The sequence below is a fragment of the Alligator mississippiensis genome, chromosome 6, assembly GCF_030867095.1.
Source record: "Alligator mississippiensis isolate rAllMis1 chromosome 6, rAllMis1, whole genome shotgun sequence".
NCBI classification, from domain to species: Eukaryota; Metazoa; Chordata; order Crocodylia; family Alligatoridae; genus Alligator; species Alligator mississippiensis.
In genome coordinates, this window is record NC_081829.1 from 81,310,894 (window position 1) to 81,336,569 (window position 25,676).

General features: G+C 42.3%; 1 protein-coding gene across 6 annotated transcripts in view; it reads left to right on the forward strand.

Moving 5' to 3' along the window:
* ADAM12 (ADAM metallopeptidase domain 12) overlaps window positions 1–25,676 on the forward strand; it is a 332,512-nt gene that overhangs the window by 86,284 nt on the left and 220,552 nt on the right. For all 6 annotated transcript variants that reach the window (XR_009463109.1, XR_009463107.1, XR_009463110.1 and 3 more), the window contains one exon: window positions 16,784–16,857. Coding sequence is in view for 2 of the 6 variants with exons in the window: in XM_019482854.2 (XP_019338399.1) it covers window positions 16,784–16,857 (74 nt within the window). In the remaining 4 variants the exon portion in view is untranslated. The remainder of the gene's footprint in view (window positions 1–16,783; window positions 16,858–25,676) is intronic.

Here is a 25,676-nt window from a genome sequence, read left to right on the forward strand (position 1 = left end):
GAGACTAGGAGGTGAATTGTCATATTTAACATATCTGAGTTCTCCTGAAGTCTCTTTATGTGTAAGGCAATTTACTTGGCCTGCCTGCAAGAGAATTTGTAAGGGATTTCATGGTTTAACCTCAAACAATTGCACGGTTAATGATTATTAGAGTGATCACCCTTAAAAACATGTTAATTATTTTAGACAAGAACTTGCACCATCAAACCCATGATATACTTAAGATGTGTAGATGATCTCTTTATCATTTGGACCAAAACCCTGCAATCTCCAATTTCCATCACAAATTCAATAATCATGACTTCTCCTGTCCAGACTATCTCTTGAATACTCTAGCAACAGCGTTTCCTTTTTAGACACTATGATCAATGGTAAAATACAAGCTATCATATACAAGAAACCCATGGACCAACATACATATCTACTAGGGCTGTGCAAAACTGCTATGTTTTGTTTCCCTTTTGGATTTGGCTGTTTCAGAGGGACAGTGATTCGTTTCAGTGTTTTGGATCACTGTTTTGTGTTTCCATTCAGCCAAATCTATTTTGGAGTTTTGGAGTTTCAGCGCTGTTTCGGAGATTTGAATTGGGCAGGAAGAGGCAGGCAGAGCCAGGCGGTTGCATGTTCTCCTGCTCCTCCCGTTCTGCCTGTCTGTCCCCAGGCGGGGGAAGCCCCCATGGCTGCCATACCTGGCCCCATCCCCTGCCCAGCCCCACTGGCAACTGGCAGCTGCTGTGCCCTGCTTACCCTGCTTACCCTGCAGTGCTCCATGGCTGGGCTGCCTTTATCTTGAAGTAACAGAGTCCAGGGCTCTCTGTTACACAACGCATGCCAGAAGACCCAATTCTTAAAGAGATCTTCCCAGAACCACCCATCCTAGCCTTCATACAAGCACCAAACCTCACCAACCTCATTACTAGAAGCAAACTTCCTATGGCTCAAAGCACACTGAGTGAATCCAGACCATGCCAAGACAAAAATGTAGAACCTGCCAATACATCTCCATCACTCCTGCAATTAGTACACCCCACAACAGAACCTTCACCATTCCTGGATCTTACACCTGCACCTTCATAAATATAATATATCTCATCCAGTGCACTAAATGCCCTGATGGAAAATATGTAGGAGAAACTAAACAACAACTGCATACCAGAATGAACACACACCAGAAATCTATCAAAGACAAGAACACCCAGCTACCTATGGGGCGCACCTCTCACAAGACAAACACTCTCTCTCCAGTCTCTCAGTTCTAATCCTCAAAGGGAATTTACAAAATGCCTTTTGTAGACAAGCCTATGAACTTCACTTCATAAATCTACTGGGCACACAAAATTATGGACTAAATATAAACATTGGGTTTATGGCACATTATAACCTGCCTGGCATCTGATAACCACAGGTAATCTGTCTGCATTTCACCAGCTACATTCTATCACCAGTTTAACATTTCCCCCCACCTATCTGTCTCCCACCTATTGTCTCCCATTCCATCTAATCCTCACTGCCACACATTTGCATTTTTTACAGACCTGCATTTTGCATTTTGGCTTCTATTCTACCAAGGTGAGCATACAAATCACCAGAAGACTCTCCCTATGCCTGAAGAAGGGTTTTTGTGCCTGAGAGCTTACAAATAACAATTTTCCAACTATTTAGTTGGTCTAATAAAAGATATCACATCTACTCAAAGAATTTTGTCTTCCTGTGTCCTTAGACCAACACAACGACAATCAACAACACACCCAAGTATATGGAGTGGTGGTAAGGGTCAAGCTCAATGTGAGCAAAAGCACCTGCCTAGTACTGGATGAACTGTTGGGCCTGGGGGGTCTTCATCCCCCATGAGGGGGTGAAGATCTTTGGGGTGGAGTTTGACCCAGAGCTGACTGTATAGAGAGCATGGGAAAAGACTGAAGCCAAAGTCAAACAGAGACTGGGATTGTGGTACACACACCACCTGTCAGTGGAGGGGTACTTGGCACTCATGAGGGTTGTGTGGCTACAAGTGCTTCTGTACATGCACTGGTCTTCCCCCCCTCCCTCCCCCAACTTGGAGCAAGTCATCCACAGAATCCAAAGAGCCATGTGCACTTTCTTCTGGGGCTCCAGATGGGAGAAGGTGATGAAGACTACACTGTAAAAACCAAAACCATCTGGGGACAAAGAAATGCAAGATGTCCTGCTGTTCCTCCAGGCCAAGTGTATGAGCCAGATTTGCACACTGATGACAGGGACAGAATCCAAAACAGTCTGCTTTGTTTCAGGGCGCCTGCTGTGACAGTGGTGAGTATACACGAAGACCAAATCAAGCCCATGGACCATGGAATTACTGTTGTTCTACAAGATCCTGGAATGCTTCTTGAACAAATTTGAGCTGCATGAGGCCCCAACCACCCAGATGAACCACTGTAAGATGCAAGAGGTGGTAAGGGCAAGAGACATCATGTTGCCTATGGACCTACTACCTAGCGACAACTGCCAGGCTATGTGGGAGCAAATCTTGCACAAGGACCTGTAGAAGGAGCACAGAGGCTTGAATTGGCAGGTATGGAAAACCAGTGAGGGGCAGAGAGGCCCATCAAACTTGCCTGTGGTAGAGGGAAACTATTGACCACCTCCTCTGGTATTGCCCCATACACCAAGGAAGTATGGAGGAGAACAATCTTACTATTCATGATGGTGACAGGGGTCAAGACCCTGAACAGAGAGGCAGTACTGCATGGTTGCACATTTGGTGACATGATCAAGCAACAGGGGACCCCAACAGATAACTTCAACTAGTTCATCTCCCACTTCAGAAACACTCTGTGAATGACCAGGAAGCTGCTCATGTACAGGTACACAATCCTCCCAGTTCAGAACAGTGTCAAAATAGGACTGAATTAGATGCAGGGATACTTCAGGAAATCAGTAGAAGATGTTGGGGAGGAGAAGACAGAGATCATATGGAAAAGAAGGCTGGCACAGACTGTTCGGAGATGGGACAGCTGGAGAGAGCAATGATGACAATGACAGTGGAGATGACAACAACAATTATGACAATTCTAGTGATGAGTGAAAGAACTGGGAAATCAGGAAAGGAAATTGGGAGTGACCTGGGGGAAGGGGGGATGGGACAGAAGTGTGGAGGTGGTCCTTTGCATGATTGTGATAGCTAAAAGTGAAGGTGATAGGCATGTGGACGCACAGGCATGTGGGAGTACAGGCACATGGTACAATCATTTTAATGGGAATAAAGATAGTGTAACTGTAAAGGTGAGTTTTGAACTGCAGGTAAACCATAGCAGTCATGAAACAGGTTTGTAGAGGCATGGGGGGGGGGTGTGTACGTGTACACACACACACACACACACACACACACATATACATATATATACATATGCCTGTAGATATATATAGCTATAAAATAAATATTTTTGCCAAAAAAAAGTTCGGGTCCCATCAGCATGTTTGCCCAATATGAGTTGTGTGTTTTATAGTTATGCTCAGTATTGTCTGCTTTTAATCAGCTTCATAGCTGGTTTCCATTACTGAGCACATCCTGCTTTTAGCAGCAGTTCAGAGAGAGACTATGTATTTAATGCAGTTTTCTTGTATCCAAATGTAAGATGAGGGCCCTTTTCCCCCATGCTGACTGGGTGAGGAACCTTGTCTTGTCTTTGAGTACATACGGTATACATCAGAGGGAAGGGTCTCACATTCAGTGGCTATTCTTTGGCTCCTCCCACTTCTTCCCTCTTGAATCATGGAGTGCCAACCTTTCATAGCAGAGTTTCTTTGAAAAAGCAAGGAGAAAGACAGCAAAACTGCTGTTTTCTTCTCCATCTTTGCCCTAGGTACTAATATGCAATGTTATGCTACTCTGTGTATCATCTGACAGAGGTTAGCATGTAACCTGTAGTCTACATCAGGGGCTGGTAACCTACAGATCTGAACTGCCAAGAGACTTCATTGGGTTTGCAAAGCCCAGATAGTGGTGTCATTTTGATGGCATTTTGGGGGGTGGGGGGCCAGGATTCTGCAGCAAGTTGCATGATTTGGTGGCAATGAAGCAGCTGTGGAGACAGAGAGGGCAGCGGCAGTGACTGGGTTGGAAGCACTGACCCACTTTGGACCAAGCTGCGTTATTTTGACCCACTGCCCTGACCCTTTTGGATAGGGCGGGATATAAATCTAATGAATGAATGAAGTGCTGAACCCTAGTCTACGTACAATTTTACTGGATCAGAAATTGCCAAACCCCTAACTCTAGGATGCAACCTATCACTAAATTCAGCCTTGGTAGAGGATTGGAGCATTGTCAGTTTGACTCCAGTCTTTAAAAGGGCTTTAGAAAAAACCCAGGGACCTTCAGGCCAGTGAGTTTAACTTCATCTTCTAGAAAACGGATAGAAATAATAACAATAACAATAGTTCAGCACATGGATGAACATGCCTTGCTGGGGAGGAGTTAACATGGTTTTGGCAAAAGGAAATCATGCGTTACCAGCCCCCTAGATTTCTTTGAAAGTGTCAGTAAGTGGGTGGATCTGGTGACTGTCAAATACAATCAAGTTTCTTGTCCTAAGGAACTTACAAACCAATATAAATTAATTTTTTTTTCTACATAAGGTATCATTGACTTGCTTAATTTCCTATAGTCTTAATTTAGAGAGATGTGATAGGAGAGAAAATGTGTTTTTAGGCTGAAAAATAGTGGAAGCCATTTATAATATTCTTAGCCTGTTGTATTGATCTTTAAATGGAGAATTTGCTTTGTTGTATTGATGCTTTAAATGGAGGATTTGCTTACTGGAGGACTTGCATTTGTTCTCTTATATTCAAGATATCATTGCAGGATTCCTAGGTTGTCTTGGCACCTACCGCTTTATGTGGTCACTCGATGTTTTAAGAATAGATAAGAACAACAGAGATCTGATACTGGTAAATTTACCTTTCAGCCCTGACATAGAACAGCAGAGTTTGAGAAGAAGGGACCTAAACATCTTTTCATGCAGAAAATTTTGGACTGGCATGGGAGAGATGCCCTTAATGAAAATAACACTTTCTAGATCCTCAGCTTTATGATTCTGAATTCTTGATGAAAATGATTTAAACAAGTATATAAACCTAGAATTATCTGAAATATATTTATGTGAAATATAATTAACTTTGGATGTGCCTGCAGATGAGAGGAGAGGAAATGTAAACTTTTCATCCCAGCTGTTAAAAGCATAATGTAGAAGAAGAAAAATATGATTTTGTCCTTGGAGTAAAAGTTTTGTTCTTTATCGAGTTTAAGAACTGCTAAATAAAAAATGCCCACAATACTACTCCCAGCTACAGTCGTGTCACTTTACTTTGACCACCAGCTCATTAATCACACTCTGATCTAGGTCAGTAGATCAATTTGCCAGTAGTGACTTATCACAGTCACAATAGAATGATAATCTCAGTCCTAAACAGCCACCGGTGCACAATAGATTTGACACAGTTTGTCACTTTCAGCAGTCTAAGGAGAGAAGCCCAGAGAAGAGTCATAGACACTGGACTATTTTTTTCACTACTAAACAAGGTTTGTCTTGATTAAGGCTGAGGCATTTTGACAGAGCAGTGTTTGTGGCTTGTTGGCCCCTCTTTGTCATGTATAGTCCCCAAGCCACTTAAGCACATGGAACTTTAGGCTAGGATTGTCAAGAGAGCCTTATGGAGTTAAGTGCCTCTTTGGTAGCCCAGTGGATATGTTCACAAATGTATTGGGGCGATTTACAGATTTTAGTGATAAGTTAGACCTGCTCAGACCAGCAAAGACTGTATTGTGCTGTGTAGATGTACATGAGGTTAAACATACCCAAGGTGAACTTTAGTGAGACTATGACAGATCCAAAGAGATGTTTGTAAGCGACAGAAGCAGGACCATGCTCTAACAGTGTCTTACTCTCCAGTGAGACCTAGTGGTGTATGATGATAATCAATATATATATTTGATTTAATTCTGAAGTTTTGGGGGTTACATTTGGATTTTTACTCTGGGCTGTTTATCTTGCAAACATTTTTGCTTTCCCTTTTCTCTTATTATTCCTTTCAGTAAACTTTATTTTATTTTTATGCCTGAATCTCCCTCGCGTTGTATCACAAATACTGCATGGCTGTAGCCGGACTCACTTGACTCTAGCAAATACGTTCTGTCAAAATAAATTACATTAATTTTCCACGTCTTCATGTGCTTGTGCATCCTATAGGGAACCACACTTAGACAGCAAGGGGAAGAGCCAGCAAAACATGTCTGTATGATTTAGGCCTTGTGCAAATCTGGAACAGCCTCCCAGGTGGTGAGGGGCAGGAAGTGTAGAGGTGGGGTGGGGGGCAAGTAGCTTGCCCCCTTCTGCCTGTCTCTTTCCCCACTTACAAGACCCCTTGTACCTGATTCCCTGCAGCCTTGCACCTCCTCCCCATTCCTGCCCCCCATGCCGCTTCTCTATTGCTGCAGCCTTGGACCGCCCCCGCCCCCCCATGTCCCTCCTTCTCCTTACCCTTACTTCAGTGCCAGCAGGCTCCATGTGCCCCAGGATGAAGCAGGAACAAAGCCTGCCAGCATCAGAGTATAGGTAAGGCAGGAGATGGGAGGGGTGGTGGGGCAGAGACGGGGGGTAGGGGAAATGGGGGAAAGATAGGGTGGGGGCCTGAGACTGTGGGGAGGAGAGGCAGGAGATACCAAGGCAGCAAGGTGTAGGGCAGGGTTAGGCAGCAGCTGTGGCTCCAGCCCCAGCCTGAGGTTTGGGCTGAAGCCAGAGCCACAGCTGCTGCCTGCTCGACATCATTTCTGACTCAGTTCCAAGACGAGGGGCTTTTCCCCTCCATGTTAAATGTGTCGGGGACCTCATCTTGGAATCTAAGAAATGCAGTAAATGTGGGTGTCTGTGGGTTCATTATAATTATTACAGTTTCCTGTCATGCTTTCAGCATCTAAGAAATAGTAATGGATTTTCAAGTATAGGCAGAGGTGTAGCAGGGCAGCTGCTGCTGACATTCAAGGCAGCGCTGGCTCTTGCCATGCTGTGGTGGCAGCTGTTTTTAATTTTCCCCACAAAGCTGGTACCAAGGGCTGCTGCCCTGACCACACATACCCCTCCCGACCCCTGGGTACACTACTGAATATTGGCATCTATTTGCAGTGTCCAGATACAGTGTTGTTAGCATTAATGTGGCACTTGGGTGAATAAAAATATTTATAGTTTGACCTCTCTGGCTGTGTCCAGATGAGTGAGCATGTGTCTGTTGCAGCACCTCAAAGCAGTTTGAGACACCGTAAGAGGCACACTGGGACCAAAGAAATGTTCCCCGCATTGCATATATGCACCACGGACTCTAAATTTGATAACAGGAAATCGCAGTATCAAAAAATAACCCGCTGGGAAAAAGCAGCACAAGGCACACTCGTGGAGTGTGATCTGCAGCACCTGAAGGCTGGGTCCTCCAGAGAGATTCTCTAGCATGCAGCCAGAGCATCTCTATGGCTGCTGCATGTCGTTGGTGCTCCAGCATGCTGCCTAAGCATGCTGGGGCAAGGCTGCAGTGGTGGATTGGACCCAGGCTCTGTCCTAGGTAACTAGGGATGTGGGGGTGGGAGGACTGTGGGGGTTGGAAGACTGCTAGGGAGGAATGCATCCCCTGCCCACCCCTACCCTGCCCCTGCATGGCACACAGCCCCCCTGCAGCAGCAGTGGCCATCGGAGCATTTGTGGCCACTCCTGACAGACACCCCTGGCCATGCACTGCTGCTTGAGACCAGGGGCTGCACATGATGCATGGTACTGGCCCGGCCTGCTAGCCCGTGCTCACGAGCACCACCAGGCCACTCTTGCTGTCATGCAGGGCTCCCGGCACTGTACACAGAAGCCACGTGCCCTTGAGCCAAGTCCTGCCTCCATGTGCCCCATGCCATCAGGCTGGGCCGGCTCCATACAGGCAGGACTGGGCCCAGCTTGACAGTGTGGGGGTTCTACATGCGGTGCCGGGAGCTCTGCATGACAGCAAGAGCAGCCCAGTCATGCATGAGGGCGCATGCCAGTGGGCTGGGCTGGCACCATGTACAGCCCTCGGTCTCAGGCAGCACCATGCAGCCAGGGGTCTCTGCCTGAAGCAGCCACAAACATCCTGATGGCCGCTGCTGCTGCAGGGGGACTATGCACTGTGTGGGAAGTGGGGATCCACCCCTCCCGAGCAGTCCCCTCCACTCCTACAGTCCCCCCAACCCCTACACTGTCCCCCCACACCCCAAACCACTCCCACAAGCCCTGACCTACATGCTCACCCACAAACCACACACCACTCCAAATCCCCACACAAGCCCCACATCCTCCCGCAAACTCCACACCACAAACCCTACATTCACCCCTACACCCACCCACAAGCCACCCCAATCCCACATTCCCCCAACAAATCTCACACCCTGCATGCCCAGCCTCCAGACGAGATGGGATCTGCTGGCAGGAACCACCACAGCTAGGGCAATTGCCACACTGCATCCCTTCCCCATGCCCACACATGCAGCCCCAGCCTTGCGGGGGGGCTTCTAGTCCCAGGAACCACTTGGGGGGGGTGGGGAGGGGTGGAGGTAGCAACAGGGATTTGTGTGTGTGTGTGAGAGAGAGATGAGCGTAAGGGATGGGGGAGCGCTCTGAGTAGTAGAGGCTGCCAGAGCCGGGCTTAGAGCCCCCCCTAAAGCAGCCTGTGCAGGGGGAGGCTGGCCTGGAAGGGAAGGGGCTTGTCCAGCCCAGTCCCTGAGCCCTAGTCAAGGGCTTCCCAGGAATGGCATGGGGATCACCGGGGCCTGGGCACAGGTGCAGAGAGCAGAACAGCAGGGCTGGTACCGCTTGGAGCCACAAAGCAAGAGGTAGGACAGCTGCAGCTAGACTCATGTCCTGGTGCTGGAATGGAACTGCTGCCAGGAGGGAGCTAGTGGGTGCAGGCAGGGGCTGTGGGTTGGGAGTGAGGGACGAAGACAGGGCAGGGCACCAGCATATCAGTGCTGCTTAGCACCCCACATCCTGATGAGCGAAAGGGGCAGGTGCAGGGGCAGCTCTGATTTTTCTATGAGAAAAAAACCACAAGCAAACACCGAAGTATAAAGATATTTAGAATTTGTTTTATTATTATGATAAGAGACACTGGTGGGCTTTCAAATTACTTTAAATTTGTAAATATATCAATAAAACATTGTCAAACTGATCTCTCTGTATATAGTGGTGTTTCATTTTAATCATGGAAGAATATGAATTTTGGGTATTTTAATGAGGGAATTTTGGTTTTTTTATCGGATAATTTGTAATTTTTAAATGGGAAACACCAGGATCTCTGCTGGTGAGGCAGGTGGTGGCACCTGGGCAGAGGAGCCTGCCCAGGGCCAGCACAGGACACAGCTGGAGGGCAGATGAGGTGGCTGACCTAGCCATTTGGAGCCAGGAGGACACACTTGGACAGTTCAAAGCAGGCTACCACAACGAGCACATCTTCTGTGCAATAGTTGCCCAGCTGGCAGAGCAGGGGCACCAGAACACATGATGGCAGTGCCACATGAAGGCCAACTGTGCAGCCACGGCCCGCTGGCAGCTGGTCTAGAGGTGCAAGAGGCTCTGCTATAGTGCACATACCACAGCCCAGGTGGCTGTGTGGACCCCATCTGGGTCTAGCAGGCATGCAGCCATGGGGCTGCAGGTCCAAGGGGGAGGATGCTGTCCCAGGTGTGCAGCAGGTCCCAGCCAGGCAGCAGCCCCCACTGCCAGACTGCTGCAGTGCATAGAGCAGGGGTCACTCTAGGTTAGGGCTGCTTCAGCAGTCCAGTTGGCACAGGGGCTAGTGTCCCCAGATACCAACTGTCTGGGCCTCAGAAGCTCCTAAGGGCAAGTAGCCCTGAGCTGTTTGCCAGGGCATCTTTTTATATTGCTGGAGCCAGCACAGGTGCATATTCAGGCATGGGTGCTGAGGCACAAATCTCCAGCACAAATTTGTGCCACTGCTATTTGATCTTCTGCAAGCACACGTGGTTGCATGTGTGGATGCACACTCTGAGACGGATTTGTACCCTGTGGGTTTTAGATGTAAATTAATAAATACTGTTATCTGAAATTTTCAAAGTATGTTTATCTTTTAGTGTTCAATGTTCATATTATTCTGTTTCTCTGGTATTTGTTTTTAGATATGTTCTTTTATTTCTGTTATAGAAATGCTAATAAGACATTTTTTAAGTTAAGGAAATCCAGCCTAACTCATTTATCTTAATCAGATAAAATTCTTTAATCTTCTGGTAGTGAGGAAAGTATAGAGTCCTACATATTAGGAGTGGCCACTTCATTAGTTTGCTGTCCTTTCAGATGCAGTATAAAATGATTTTGAAGTTTTCTATCCTGATTTCCACAGCTATTACCAAGGGAAAATCTAACAGCATTGCAGTATGATCACAGCAAATGCCCGATGTGCAGCCTGAAGGAAGAAGTGGTCCAGCTGTGATTTAATACTTTTTGTTAGATTACTGCAACAAAATTGTGCTTTGTGAATGGTTAGTTATTTAAATTACCAATTTGGCTATGGTAAACATGCTGAACAAATCTTCTTAAAATATTCACTACTAATGTTTCATACCCAAAAGCTGAAATTGTGTTAGTGTGTCTTTATATAAACTTCTTTAGCATTTAGTCAAACCATCAAAATATGGAAAAGAGCAAAGGCTTATTTGCTAAGACCCTAGTTGGCCTATTGCTGAGACATTGCTAAGGGCATAATGTTAGTCACACTGGACTGGAATGGCTTAGGGATGATCCTGCCTTAACCAGGGAGTTACACAGATCTAAAACTACATCAGGATTGTCTAGCTGGCAGCTTGCAGGCTACCTCTGGCCTACAAGGGGTTAACGTGGGTTCCCATCTGGATGGCACCTGTCTGCCATTCCCTCTCCTTGCTCCTGATGCGGTGATGGCTAGAGTCTCTGGGGCAGAGCAGTGTGGCAGGAGCAGCCCCAGTAAGACCACTGTCCATGTGGCAACAAGACATAGAGTTGGGAGTGGGAAGTTTGTTTCCTGTCTGGCTGCGGAAAGTGTGTGCGCACATGCATGCAGGGGGGAGTGGGAGGCAGCCTGCACCACCTACACAGTGAGAGTCCCAGGGAGCCCATGCAGTGTGTGACCCAAGACCTATGACTGGTGTGGCTTGCAGCACTTACTGCTCAGAATTTGGACAACCCTGAACAAAATGATCTCCTGAGGTCCCTTCTAGTCCAGCTTTTCTATAAAGGCACAACGTAAGATCCAACTGAAGGCGTTATAGAAATAAAAGTGTGCGACACCGTGGGAAGATGTGCATGCCACTTGCTGTTATTGTATTTGACTAAAGCCTTGGTGCCTTGATCCAATAAGGACCCTGCTTTGCTGTGTTGTGCATGTATGATAAAGGCAGTCCCTGTCCAAAGCAGCTGATAGAGAGTGGATGTGTTGAAACCCCATTTTACAGATGGGGAACTGATGCAGAATATGAGATGAAAGATTAAATCTTCTCCCTGTTGAAGTAAGGGAGTAAAGATTGCTCCTGAGTGGTTTACCCAGCATCACTAGTTAAGCCTATGGCATTTGGACTTTGCACTTGAGTATCTCAAGTACCAACACAACTGCAAGACTACTGTTCTCTCTTGCCTTTTCTTTTCTTGTGGCATAAGGCCTGGAGAGCTTTCCTGAATTATTTTAATCTTTAATAGTGATTTTTAAATAAAATATTTAAGTAATAGTTTTCCTTCTACGTTCTTCAACTTTCAGTTTCTCCGTTGAAATCTGAAGAGTACATTTAAGTGCAGTATGGCCAAGAAAGCTCTCCTGAAGACAGTTTTGGTGCCAGGGAATAAGTCCACAGCAGGAAGCAGTTGTTTATAAAAATGATTTTTGCCAGTGATGGCTATCATCACAAGTTGCAACTGCTCTTAACCAATCAGGAGCATAGACTTCTTGAAGCCATTTTTTTAAATGGGATAAATGGTGTTTCTTAGTCAGTGGGTGCTTTCATTGGCATTATATTCTGCTTGTATTTCTGAATCATTCAGATTTCAGGAAAGCAATAAATCTAAAAGCCATTGCTGGCTCAGCAGGTAAAAATATGTATATTGACTCTAGTTCCATTATGAGAAATTGAGAAAACTTCTCCCTGCCAACTGGCTTTTGAATACATCATACCTTTTGATGTGTTTCTGTCAACAGTTGAATAGTATCTAATTCACATGAGATTATTTAAATTGTCCATTTCTTTGTCTTACCCATTTTTCAGGTGACTTTCAGAAAGCAATTCTTGTTTTGTGTTAACTGAAAGCTTATTTCTAATTATGCACTATTTATTTAGTGTTCATGGATTTCCCCCTCACCTTGATTACCAAATAAACTTTCCTAATCCTAATTCAAGGCAGCCAACATCCTCAAACGAACTAAAAGAACTTCCAGAGTTGATTGCAAATTTGCATATATTTTCATAAATGCTGGTGCAAACTAATGGAAGTATGTCTCTTATAATTATATCTTCAGAGAATGTATAATGATTTGAATTTAGATACTTTAAATTAGGAGAGAAGCAGAGAAAACATGATTACTTTAAATATTTTGGGGTCCAGGTCTGTTTCTTAGCACATTCCACCACACACCGTTCTCTGGTTTCATATGAAAGCTGTCCACGCGGCTGCACTTCCCAGTTGATGCTGGGTTGCCAGGTCTGGAATGTTTAGTTGTAGTTGAAGTGATGTTGTTTTACTAAAACCATTGTAATTTCATATTTTCTATTTTTTAAAGCATTTAGCTATGGAATAAATTGTGTTATCATCAGCATAGAAATTAACAATACATAGCTCCTTGCTTATGGCTCACAACTATTGTAAATACTGTAAAAAAACAAACAAACCCAACTCTTTCTATACCACAAAGATCTGTTTTATTCTGGATGACCGTACTGAATATATAAAACGTTTAACCAATACCAGTAACAATTTTTATTAAGGCCTGTTCTCCTGCCCTCTAATCATGCGTGTGGCTCTCCTCTGGACTCTCTCAAGCTTTTCCACATCCTTTTAAAATTGTGGAGCCCAGAACTGGATGCAGTACTCCAGCTGTGGCCTCACCAAGGCCGAGTACAGCAGGAGGATGACATGCTGGGATTTGCCTGAGAAGCATCTATGGATGCAAGCCATAATTTTGTTTGCTTTACCAGCTGTGACATCGCATTGGTGGCTCATGTTCATCTTGTGGTCAATCATAACCCCCAAGTCCTACCACTTGCCTGTGGTATGCTGGGGTGCCTGACACTGGGCAGAAGGAAGAGTGATTATTTACCTTGTGGCACAGGGAGTGAGCCCAGCAGCACTCTTGGGAGGATCTCTGCTGTGACACCCCAGTTGAGAATCACTGGTTTAGTATTTGGAAAATGCAAGATCCGAACAGCAAGACATTATTTAAAATTACCAAGTGCACCTTTCAAAGAGCAATAGTGTTATCTTATAATGGTGCATTCTATTCTGCATCATTTTTACGTTACAGCCTGGTGATGTCAATTGACTGTCAAGAAAAAAATTGTATAATGAATCTGTGAATAAATATATCTATCATTTACATATTAGCAGAAGGTCCTTTAGCCTAGGAGGAGCCATGATGCTGGTATAATATCTTAATTTTTTTACTGTATTATATTGTATCTAATTGTATTTTCTTCTCTGAATTCTGTAGTATGCATATGTTTTGGACTTTGGAACCAATGCACTAATATTAAAGTGGTAATTGAAATTACCTCTAAATTGTCATGTCAATAAATGACTCCCATGTGCCTACTGAATGCCAAGACAAGTCTGAAGTTTTTATTTAGCATTTCAGTAAGATCTAGTTATTGCAAAGTTCACTTGGATGCAGAATTGTAATCCTTTTGCCATTTTTCAAAGGTAAAAATACATCTGAATGTATATTGGTGATGTTTGAACTAGATGATTTAGATGGAACTTAACTTTTTTTAAGGCATAGTCTGTGTTTAATGGCATATCTAAGACCAGGGATTTGGGGAGCTGCCAGACTTAATATACTGAATTTATAACTCTACATCATCCTCTAATGCTCACACATCTACAGTATTCTCCTCATAATAATTTTACTTTTAGTAACATTCTGATTTTCTAAATCTTTTATACATAATCATACTTTAAGCATTCACCATCCATCAGTCATTTTGAGATGGACAGCATCAATTTATTGGTCCATCAATCAGAAATTCAGAAACAGTTCTTAAAAAGTCAGTTAAATGTTAAATCACTAAACTAAGTGTTTCAGCTTTGTGGTTGACCTAATTTAAACTGTTCTTCAAAAGCAAATTAATTGTACAGAGCAGCTACTGTTGTTTTTCTGGCTTATTTGGGTTTTTTTGAACTACCAATGGATTTTCAAAACAGGACAGTAGTGTCTACCAGTCCAGTTAAGCTTGCTTAATAAAATGTAAGTTTAGTGTGAATGATCCTTTAAACTATGTTCCAGTATGATCCAGTTTAAAACTGGATTTGGATTACTTTAACATGCTGGAAACAGTATGTTAAAATTCAAGTGTCATGAGTATAGGTGCATTTGCTTCTTATACAAAGAGACTGCATAAGCAGTGATTGTCTACCTTTTTAGATTCCAAACACCCCACCTTTGACTCAAGGCACATCTCCATAACTTCTGTGAATTGAACAGAACCTGGTTTTAAAAAAATAATTTATGTTTTGCAGTTCTTACCCACTTGTAGAGGGGCTGGACAATGGACATGGGACAGCAGCTAGGCAGGGTGGAGATTGAAGATGCGCTTATCCCCTCGCTCTTCTCCTCGCACCTTGCAGCACTCTTCAGAAGATTTAATGGTGTCCCTGGGTACCCCCCACAACCTGGTTGAGGATCACTGGCATAGAGACTGCTGTCCCTCAACCCCAAAAGCGTTATAAAAATTCATGCTGTAAGCCTTTAACCATCCATATGAGAACTTTTCAAATATCAAAGAAATTAGCCTCCTATACTTGTGAAATAAGCAAGAATTACCACAGGGCAGGGAGGCCAAGAAAGTTGCACACAAAGTTGTGGTACTGCTGGAAATAAGACCCAGATGTCCTGCCTCCTATGCCAGGGTGAAAGTTTCTTCCCCCCTCCCTGCCTTTTTTTGTTTTGATGCTTTTCTCTGGTTAAGGGGAGAACTTTCTAGGTAAGAAATTATTTGTATACTCTCAGTGGTATTCTAACTTTGACTTAATGAGGTTAAGTACTTTGTCTTTTGTTCTTATGAGATTTTCGTGATTATTATTGGCCTTGTTTCTGAGAACTCCAACCTGAACAGTCAGCATGTGTGTAGTTACAACATTGTTTATTTTAATGAAGAAGTTACACGATTTGTGTTAAAATTTACAAATATTTCTAGGGAAAAATTAATTCTTCAGTGTCGTACTTCCCGTGGAAGGTCTAGTGCAGGGAACTACAATGTTTTTAGGCAGTGCCAAAAACACGTTAAAACTCGACTTGTAAGATGTTGGCATGCCGGGGGCGGGGGAGCCCCTAGGGGCCCAATCCTTGTTGTGGCAGTGCAGCCCCAGCACTTTCCCCACCATCTGCTACAAGGCACATGTGCACCCACTGCCAGCCACGAGCTGGGCTAGGGCTCTGCAGACCCAGTGTAGCCATTTGCAGCCTCCTGGCTGCCACCACAGCCAGCCCAGGCTCTGGCCAGACCCCAGCCGCCTGGCATGGATCCCAAGCTGCTTGCAGGAGCTGGCGGGGAAGCTGCAAGCAGCTGCATGGAGTCTACAGAGCCCCGGGCCAGCTTGTTGCCAGCAGCAGGTGCATGTGCGCCTTGAAGCAAAGGATAGGGAAAGGGCCAAGTCTGCACTGCCACAACAAGGATTAAGCCCCTCATGGTTCCTCCACAATCCACCCCAAGGTGCATGTTCTAAGCAAAATGCTTTAACATGTGTGCTGGGGGTTGCCTACCCATGGTCTAGTGGTAGCCTTGGGCCTATGGTGTACAGGGTTTCTTTGCTTTTGACCCAGAATCAGTAAAGTCCTGTATGTACTTCCCTTTAAGTATCTCAGTAACTCCATTGGGGCCATGCAGCAGAACCCCCTGGCACAGCTTAGTGGAACTAATTACAGGTGAGGAAGGAACGAGATGTGGCCATGAACATGTTAAACTGCAAATGGCCCCTTACAAAGGCCTAAGTCTGATTTGCTTATGGCTCATGTTAAGAAATTCTGCTATATCAGAGAGTTTTCATAAGGCATTTTATAAGTGGCAAGATCTAATTACATCAACATGTGGAGAAGAAAAAGAATGGTTTAAAATTTTTATTAAAATTCTCTCAGGAGGTCTGCTGAAAATGATTTCCAGCGTACTGCTGGGGTTCTCTCTCACATACAGATTTAGAAGTATATTACTGCTGCTGTCTGTTCTCAGGAAGAATGCAAGCTGTATCATTGCTAAAAAAGGTACAGAGTCTTTTATCTATCTCTTGAAAAGGGAATGTGACACTACCAGTACCACGCTTCCATTATTTCTGTTTATTAACTGAAACATTGGTTATTAAGGGATGTTGCAGTGCAGAGTCCCCAGTAGCTTTGCGTTCTCCCCAGGCAGCAAGAAGGGCCCAATTCTGTTGGGTTCTCCATCACCTCCCATTGCAGTCAGTGTCATTCAGGGGCTCTCGGCACACTACAGCACAGGCTGTACAAGAACACTATTGGCATTAAGCTCAACTACTTCATTTTAATTTTTCAGAGTCACCCAGCAATGCTGACGTTTGTAATACAAGCTGAAAGTAAGCAATTGGTCATCAGTCTGGAGAGAAACGAGTAAGTAAATCTGATTTGTATTCACTGCACACTGGAGGCACTAGCAGAGGGTTTAAAGTTTTTAAGATTGATAGTTTGTATAAAGCTTGGAACTGTGGGCAAATCTACTATGCAGCACTTCAAGGAACAGGCTCCTGACCATAAATATTTCATTCCAGTTTATATTCTGGGTATGTTAATCCTGCTTACCATTGTGTCACAATTTAGCCTGTGTGTGACTCTGAAGAGAAAAATAGTCCTTCTCAGTGTTTTCCTTTTTTCTCATCCTTGTTGTTTTTCTGCAGTAACCCCACTATTTACACTGTAAAGGAAAACCCCACAGACCCTGAAGCATCTTTCTGGAGGGCTTGGCCCTTCCTGATACTTCTCCCCATGGACATTGGCTGACTGCCTATGCATACATCCCACCCCTGATATGTAGGGTAAGAGACAAACGGCCCATTTTACCCCCTGCTGGAAATCTCAGTGGGAGTTTCACAAGTTTGTTGGATGTAGCTAGAGATGTTACATAAAGCAGCTGGCCCCTGGCTTGGCCCCACCCTTGCTGATGACATGATCCACACAAACTGCAAAGCCCTGTTTGCTTTTCAATACAGCAGAGCTTTATAGGGCTGGTGAGAAGTTCCCTTCCAACTTCTCTCTCTTCAACTCATACTGGCCATCTTGGACTGCTTTTATCCAAGTCTCTGCATTTCCCAGTAGCTGTAAGATAAGCCCTGGGCTAAACATAATAAAATTGTATGGTTCTCTTTGGCATCACTGTACCAGTCCATTATTATTGGATTGAAGTCAGGGCTCCTGGCCCCAAAGCATTATATATGTATATAGAAGCAAAGGGATCCTGTTTTGAATAGTTTACAGCAATTACGCAAGACGGACAGAGAATGAGGAACAAAAACATCATAGGGAAGTTATGTACCATACCCAAAGTCAGAGCAAAGTTCTGTGGCAAAACCAATAATTAAAAACAGATTATCAAGTTTTAACTATGAGACCACCTTTCACGTTGAGGGATAACATCACATGCCAACAGTAAGTAATAAAAGTTAACAGAAAATAACTTAAAGCGTTTGGTACAAAATTCTATATACTTGTGTTAAAGTCGATATCAAGGGACACATGCATCCTATGATACCCTCTTCCCTATAATAGTAATTTGAGGGGAAACAGCTTTTGTAGGTTTTGTTGCTTTTAAAATCTAACAATAATTGCTTTCTCGATCCTTGGGGATACTAAAAACACTAAGAAAGAGAAGAGTTTATATGTGAAAGCAGAAGCCTACAATAGGAAATGTATGTGCTGCCCTTAAGCTCATGCTAAGTGATCCAAAGTGGAATTCACTTGAGTAACTCTTTACTGCTTTGCATTAAAATTGGGAATAATGCTTTTTATTACCAGGCAACTGGATGACCCTGACACCACCATCTGTGACACAGAGTCCACTTCACTTTGACAGTCCATGTTATGTCCAAATCATAATGCTTGTTGATTTGCAGTGGTTCTTAGTAGTTCATTTCCTATCTTTGAAACAAACTGCAGATTGCACATTCTGGGGTTATTCAGTTCCATTGAATTGCAGCAAAAGGAGAATTAATTTTCTGAGTAAATGTGGGTTTAGTTTTTTATTCTTTTAGTATTTGACAAAGGGTGTGCCTTGTTTCTGGAATGTCAAGTATGCTGCAATTGAAGAAACTATTTTCATTCCCTGTTAAAGATTAAAAGAACATAAAACCACTAATATTGCAGATGGTGGACATATTAAATTCTGTTCTACCTGCAATAAACCATTAGATTTAGGTAACTTCAGGATTGCGATTTCCATCTTCTGTATGAGATAGACATAAGACAGGACAGCATATTAATCAGTGGGACAAATTGCTTGACTAGCACAGATGTTGATATGATGGGTCAGTCTTTTCTTTAAAGCATTCATTCATTTACTATTTGTTTCTCTGATTTATGTGCTTTTACTGTGAACTTTTCAGAGCCAAAATTTTATATTCTAGTATATGTTTGTACAGCACGCAGCACAGTGAGTCTCTGACACATTAATATATAACTGAACCAGTTAATATACATTTAACGTTGCTTGCCTCTGGAGCTTGTAAAATAGGGTGCTGTTGAGAGATCCCAACCACATAAATAGCTAGTCATAGATCCTGTATATCTCTTTGCCCTTGGGTGGATAATTGGTTTAATTTCAACAGGGAATTTACAATTTATGTTTTGCATTTCATTAAAAAATGTAAGTCCATATTCAGGAAATCAAGCTTGAAAATCAAGGATATAATGGCATATGTTCATTCAGTCACATCATTCATTAGGTTGAGCAATTTTGCCAAAGACAAGTGCCATATAAATTGCTTTGCATTTGTACTGCATCAATATCTTTATCTATTTGTTGTTACTCCGTATGTGCATGGTTTTTTGCAAGTAGATAAGAAGAAATAATCCATGCTCTACAGAGCAGAGCAGTAGCTTGGCTCTTTGCCCACAGAAATCAATAGTTGCATTTCCATGGGTTGGAACTGTGCAGTAGTAGGTACTATGCTGCAGTGTGTTATGTAAACATAAGATGATGGGATATGAGTAGCAAGAGAAGATGTGACACACTTCGAAAGTTTGGAATATTTAACGTGGGCATGGCACTGCTGCTTGATTCCTAGAGTTCTGGGAGGTCTGGGGGTCAGGTTCTTGAGGTCATAAAGAAAAGTCTTCCAAGAATGACAATAGGATAGACATAATGTTTTCTAAGGCCAGAATTACACTTTTGGAAGATAATTTCTCCTGGAGCTTTCCTGTAACAAAAAGACCATTCCATATCTCTTCACAGACCTGCCTAAGCATTGTCATAAGCCACCATTGTAGCTGCTTTTGCAAACCTACAAAAGCACAATGGATCTGTTGTACTTAATCTGTTGTACTTAATCCTACCCCCACAAGTCAGTCCGTCTTGCTGACAGCCCAGTAGCTGCTTTACGGCTGATCCTTTATTGCCCTAGAATCTTCCTGAAAGGCTACTCCAACCTGTATAGCTGAACCACAGTAAATTAACATGCAACTGGTTATCCTTCATTTATTATAATGAATTGTATGGTTTTCTAGGGTATAGTGCCTCTAAGTTCTCTCATCATCTCCAGTAGTGAAGAGTTACCTGTTTGGAGAGGTGTCTGCAGGGTCACAAAAAGCAGGGAGCAGTGCAGTAGCACAAGACTTTCATGGCCAGCTGTCCTTGGGTTAGGATTTGATGGATGCCAGTAACCACTGCCTATGAGCATACTCAGGGTATGATATAGCTGAGGTTGGAAGCTGGAAGATATCAATTCAGTTTCCCTTTGCCACAGAGTCTCTCTCCTTCTGTCTGTGTCCCACATTGTTCATCCATTTGTAAAGTGGAGATAATACTCGCTTCACTTAGGTGCTGAAATTTAATTAATGAAGAAAGGCATTTAAAATCCTTGGATGAAAAGCACTAAAGAGGCACAGAATAAAAAGTACCAGTAGTAATCTCTTGGAGAGTACGTTTTAACATATGAAAGTGGCTCTTACCAAGATCTCACTGTGGACTGTTGAAATACACATTAAATGGGCATGCTTTAGATAAAAGCAAAATAGCAAGTACAAACATCTTTTCAACAACAAAAATGAAGTCGTGACACACATGCTCTTTTACTTTACTGGCTATTGTTTCATGTAAAACATGCTATTCTTTGAGGAAACGGGGAGAGGGGGGAAACCCTAAACTACATAATTCCTGCATTGGGTCATGCAAAGACTGAATATAGTTTTCCATTCTTAGCAGAAACAGCTGCTTTGAGTAGGCTTAACATTAAAACCCATTTAGTAAAAACCATAGAGATTTTCCAAAGCTAGAATTGTATTTCAAGGCATGATTCAGATGCATTAGCCAAACCAACTGAGGATTGATGTGTTAAACCATCTGTTATCTGTGGAAATATTTAATGTCACATTGGTGTTTGCTGATTTTTAAAAACAGAAGAAGTGTTTGCATTTTGTTTTTGTGACAGCACTTATAATTGGACTTGGTAAGTATTCATAGCTTAACATTTCAGATGTTCTTGATTGTCTCCAACTGTTACTTACTTTACGTTGCCCCACCTACATGCCTATGAAATATTTTTAAAGATTTATTTCAAGACTGGTTGCTTAAAATTATATTTACAATGATTAAGAATATATAATGGCAAAAACAGAATCATTTGCAGTAAATTCCATCTCAATCTTAGAAGACTAACTAGGGAATATATGTTGCAGGCAGATATCTTAAGTGTAATTTAGTGCATACTAAAATTTTTAGAAAATGATTGTAGTCTTGAGTGCCTTGGAGCAATGGAGCAATAACTTAAAATGTTTTAGAAACACTTGTCATATGGGGAGATTTTTTAAAATCATCAAATCATCTACCAGTTACAAAATGTTACGGTTACACAATTTCACTCAAAGCAGCCTTTGCTGTATTCTAGTTTGTTACATGTAGAATTACTACCAATAACATTGGTAAATGCAGTTATACCAGTGCCATTGCATTATGCAATCTACAGTAATTTATGTAGTTGTAAATCCCATTGAAGTTAGCTGTAGTAATGCATGTGGGTAAAAGGTAGAGTAGGCTTAATATTGCAAATGAAACTAAGGGATATTAACATGAACTCCTGAGTTTGTCAGTAGCCTGGTAATGAGCCTCTAGTAACCTTTTTCATACAATTGGAAGCATATTGTACATTCATGCAAATATAGGTCCCATATGGTAAGCACATGCTTAATTATCAGCATGTAAATTACTAGATGAAATCAGGTGAGTTACTTGCCTGCTTCAAAGTTAATCAGACAAGGTTCCTTGAGTGAATTTGATATTTTTTTTTTAGACCAACCCAAATGGTTAATCATGTGCTTAAGAGCTTTGGCCCACAGAAGCAATTCATAGGAACAGATTATAGACTCTGTGTGTGTGTGTGTGGGGGGGGGGGTGTTGCTTTGAATCATTTATATGTGGAAGTGTTTTTTGGGTATAAATGGATCATTAAAATAGCGTGGTAATATAAGTTAGGTTTGAATGGGGAAGAAGGATGTCTTTGTGCTAAGGGTGCTGGCTTGGACCTTCAGAAATCTGGGATCAAATTTGAAGGTCAGCTACAGACATCCTACGTGACATGGATAATTCACTTCCAGGAATAATAATACTCCCTGACCACAGGGGTGTAACACTAAACATATGAATAGTATAGATAACATAGTGATGAAAGCATATCTAAATAGACATGAATAGTTCAAGTATAGTAGATTGTTCTGTCCATTTTCCTTCAAGTTTGTGTTGTGCTGGGTCTTATTTATAACTCACCAGTTTCATTGACATTTTTTAAAGTTGAATACTTGGAGCTCCAGGGAAAAGATCCTGCAACTCTTGTATTCATATTTTTTCCTGTAAGCTTCCAGGCATTGGGTAGAGTATAGCAGTTGGAATTCTGTTTGCCTCTGTGTATCTAAACACACCTAAGTGGCACTTGCTCACAGGTTGCAATTCTATTATCCCTACATTGTTGATGTGGATACACGCATGTAGATGGAGCATGGCCTGAACTGGCTGGGCAACTCTACAGCTAGATATGCACAGTTGCATTCAAATCACAAAAAAAAAAAAAACGCACCAGGGTCTTTCTATGTTTTAACCACACTAGCTGAATAATTAGGGTATTTGCCTGGGATGCTAAAGACCTGTGTTCTAGGCTTGGACGGCATGAACCCATTTTCTTTCTGGCTTCCCAGCATGGTGACCTTACTGTTATGCCACATATTAAGTGCTTGACAGGCCCTTTTCCAACACTCCTGTTGAAGCTGGCCCTCTGAGCAGACAAAAGAGTAAGATATATGAGGCCAGATAGAAGAGTATGGGCTGGTAGTTGTGTGGCTCAATGGGATGTATCTGGTAGTGGAAAGGAGTTATGGGTTCTTGCCTGGACTTCTGCTCTCAGTGAGCCAGGACATCATCACTGCACTGTTCTCCATCTGTTTCATCCAGTGACTAGTAAATGCAAGAGGCAGTGACTCATCTTCCGAAGGAGTGCTGGAGAACATTCTGGGTAATGCCTGACCTCTGGTGTGTTGGTTCCCACTGGGCTGGGAAGTCAGAAAGATGCAAGTTTTACCTTATTCCAGGCAATGAGGAGGGCTAGAACCTCTGATTTCCTGAACAAGTGCCTTAACCACTCAGCTTCTCCTCCTCTCCATTTTTTTCCAGGAGTTTATCCCAGGTACATGTGCATGTAGCCACATGGTTGCCTGGCCAGAATGTAGCCAACCGTGCACACACAGTCTATGCAGTCGTACTTCTGTGCCCACACTTCAGGGGAAATATTTACGCATGAGTTGTGATTCTGGCAAAAATGCCACTTACCCAACTATACAGCTACTATATAGATGGACAGACAGAATTCGTGGCAATGTGTGCATGTCCATTTTCCCTTTCAGTTTGCCCAATCTTGCTTCACTATCTCCCTGTGGGGTAGATATCTGAATAGGAGTGAGGACCTCTCAATATCTCTGGGGTAATTGGGAACATGAATACAGAAACTGTCTCCTTCCTGGGAGGAAACTGTTAAATGCCTGGTGAGGCTAAGTGACTTGATCCTTTTCTTGATTCAGATTTGTGAAGACAACACCCCTTATATAAGTATTCAGGTGCTTTTGTGGTTAAAATACAGATCTGATAGCTATGAGATCTGAACTCTATTTCTAGTTGTGCCATAGGCTTCCTTTGTGACCTTGGGAAAATCACTTATCTATTCTGTGCCTAAATTTCTTCATTTATATAATGGAGATAAGTTAGGATATTTGTGAAGGAAATTACTGTAACTGAAATGAAATACCAGAGGGCTAAATTTGAAAACTAGGGTGATTAAATAAATGGTCTGTTTTTCAGAGGAGACAAACATCTGCAGCTGCCACTCAGGTCAGCAAAAGATGCTGCTGGTCACCACCTCTGAAAATTGGAGCACTTTTATGTTGGGATGTAACTTATGTGTTTTGGCATCTGATCCAACTCCCACTCGTGTAATTGGAAAGTCTTCTATCATTATTTAGGAGTTTCATCAGGCCATAAACCATTATGTTTAGGCACCTACATCTAACAGTTTTGGCCTCCCCCATCCATTGAATGTTTTCTAGGAGCATAAAACCTTTTGTACACTTCTTTCATAGAAAAATAAATCCTTCTCTCCTTTCCAGTCTGACCCTCCTGTACAGGACTCCTGATTGGTTTGCTGATGACACTTTGACTGGAGTGATTTAAAGAGAAATAATACATCCCTACTTCCAAAGAAAATAACTGATAAAATTTGTTAATAAATAGACATACTTATATATAATTGTTGGCCTGAAATACGGATAGAAGAGTCAAGTCTAAACAAACAAAAATATTAAGTAGAAAAACAGGGCCTTCCAAAATATACTTACAATTATAATTTACTGCTGTAATTTGGCCAAGAAGATAGTAACCCTGTCACTGTTTTATCTGTGGGTACTGAAGCCAGCAGCTGTACTGCAGTGTTTCAGTGCAAGCTGACAGTTGAAACTGCACTTTAATGGAAGCAGGGGGGAAAGCACTTCACTTCTACATTGGCACTAACATAAATGTCTGTGGCACGTTAAAATATAGGGGTTCAGCTGAGGCATTACAGTTACGGGGGGAGTAAGTTTTATGCAATATTTGTATTAATTGTTGGTTTTAATGCAATAAGGGTGATTACTTTATTAAACAATGTTTGCATTTTTTTGCAGAGAATTGCATACTTAATGTATTGCAAGCTGACAATTTTTGCTAAATAAACCTCATTATACATTGAAAGCCAATTCATAAATATTAAAACTACACATGATTTTATTTTTTCTTGAAGTTATTTTAAAAATAAAACATGAAATATTCTATATTTTGGAATAACAGTCAATGATATTCCTCTGATCAAAGAGCTAGGGATGACCAAAGATTTAACCTGGGTCCTGACAATTTTGATAAGGTTTGTTTGTAAATATCTGGCCCTAGAACTAGCAAATGGTTTTATGAACTGTAGATTAAGGCTTTTTTAAGGCCAAACTGAGATTTCCATTTTAATCCCCTGACTTTAATAAACAACATTCTGAAAAATATTGTTTTTTGCATAACTTCTTTTATGCTTGATTTCAGCCAAAGTCTACTTTCCTGGAAAGTTTGAGCAAATAGTGTTTCCTAGTTATTATGCTATGTGGGAAAGAAAATAAATACAGTACTTCTGGAAGTGTTAAGACATTTCAGCTGGTACAACACAACAAGGGTTTAATTCTATAGATTGAAATTTTGTAGGTGTTCAGTCCTCTCTAAGTACTTGTGTCCAAACCAGTTTATGTGAATAATGAATTAAAATGGTGGTTTAAATAATCGCAGCATAGATATTACGTACATACAATCTGAAATTTTCATTCACCAACTGTGTATTTGGTTTATTCCATGATCATTCCAATAATACAGTAAACAGGTAATAGCAAAGCTATTTATATGTGTGTGGGTTTGGCTGCTTCATGCAGTTTAGTTTAGTAGCACTGCTACGCCAGTTTTGGCCTGCATTGTAGTCGAAGTAGCCAGTGAAATTAGGAAAAAGATTAGAAGAGACTAGTGCTTGTTTGATTGCTTTTTTTTTTATTTGTTTATTTATTTTTTGCTCTTTGTTGGGTAAAAGTAAAAAATTGATGCAAAAATGGAGGCCTGTGAGAGATTAATTGCAACTATATTTATTAATTTATAGAGATTCTGTTGCAACTTCCCATCATTG